Here is a 1,416-nt window from a genome sequence, read left to right as displayed (position 1 = left end):
GTGGCTTGTCCAACAGCATTTCCCAGTATCAGGGTCCTCAAGGCCCCTTTCACATCTTTGTTTCTCAGAGTGTAGATAATGGGGTTTAAAAGGGGGGTGACTATGGTATAGAAAAGAGAAACAAACTTTCCCTGGTTTTTGGATCTACTATTGGCCGGTTGAAGGTACATGAATATGATGGTCCCATAGAAAACGATGACCACAACCAGGTGAGAGGAACAGGTCCCAAAGGCCTTTTGGCGCCCCGCAGCTGATTGTATCCTTAACACAGCTTGGGTGATAAAGCCATAGGAGACTAAGATGAGTAACACTGGGACTATTAGAAAGACTACACTGGCCACAAAGAGTTCTGCCTCGTTGAAAGTCGTATCCACACAGGCCAGTTTGATGAGCACTGGCACCTCACAGAAAATATGATCCAGTTTGCGATGACCACAGAGGGGCAGCTGCACAGTGAGGGAGCTCTGAACCAGGGAGGTAATGAGGCCGCAGAGCCATGCTACACTGGCCAGAGATGCACAGAGCCTCGGGTGCATCATGGCTGTGTAGTGCAGTGGCCGGCAGATAGCAGCATAGCGGTCATAAGCCATGACGGCCAAGAGGATACACTCAGACGAGCCCAAGCCCATGGCCACGTAGAGCTGGGCCACACAGCCACCGTAGCTCATGGTTTTGTCTGCTTTATTCATGGTAACCAGCAACTGTGGGGCAACACTGGTGGTAAAGCAGATGTCCACGCACGAGAGGTTGCTGAGGAAGAAGTACATCGGAGTGTGGAGTCTGGAGACCAGACAAGACACTAGTATGATGGCAGTGTTCCCCAGAAGGCTCAAGATGTAGAGGAACAAAATGATGACAAAGAGAAACCTCTCTAGCTGAGGCTGATCTGAAAATCCCAGGAGAAGAAACCCCTTTTCAGAGCTGTTGTTGGTTTCCTCCATTTTCCTGCAGCTTCAGGACACGTCAGCTTCAAATACTAAGTGATTAATATCTGGGGGAGAGAAAGGAATGAGGTCAAGACTGGTAATCCACAATCGTTTACAGTATGATTCTCTTCCTTATGTATCTCCTAAAACATGTTGTGAAGACCTAGAGAACTTTCCTCAACATAAATCCATGGGCTGGAAATGCCACTTCCTTCTATGTTTATTGAATGAAGTTTTACTCAAATGACAAAAGTATTGTATTAACTTTTGATATTTGTATTTACTCACTGTTTATTCTTGTACTTTGCCGATTTTTACACTGACATATTTGTATGTTCAAATGATGTATTTACGCAGTAAAGCAACTGACCCAATGTCCTTTCTGTGCAAATATTTTGTTATATTTATACAAATATATATATTTTATGAGATGGAGTCTCACTCTGTCGCCCCGACTACAGTGCAGTGGCGTGATCTCTGCTCACTGCAA

At 45.3% G+C, this 1,416-nt stretch overlaps 1 protein-coding gene across 1 annotated transcript; it reads right to left on the bottom strand.

Moving 5' to 3' along the window:
* Window positions 1-5: 5 nt before the first annotated feature.
* On the bottom strand, window positions 6-1,287 carry LOC108525737 (olfactory receptor 2G6; the record flags this gene model as incomplete). The annotated part of the gene is made up of 1 exon (XM_017866601.1): window positions 6-1,287. A coding segment is annotated over exon 1 (936 nt), but the record flags the coding sequence as incomplete, so codon positions are not given.
* Window positions 1,288-1,416: the final 129 nt, after the last annotated feature.

Source organism: Rhinopithecus bieti, unplaced genomic scaffold (assembly GCF_001698545.2).
Source record: "Rhinopithecus bieti isolate Rb0 unplaced genomic scaffold, ASM169854v2 repeat_21339, whole genome shotgun sequence".
Lineage (NCBI taxonomy): Eukaryota > Metazoa > Chordata > Mammalia > Primates > Cercopithecidae > Rhinopithecus > Rhinopithecus bieti.
Note: the sequence above shows the minus strand (reverse complement) of the source record. Positions and strands in the feature narration are given on the sequence as shown.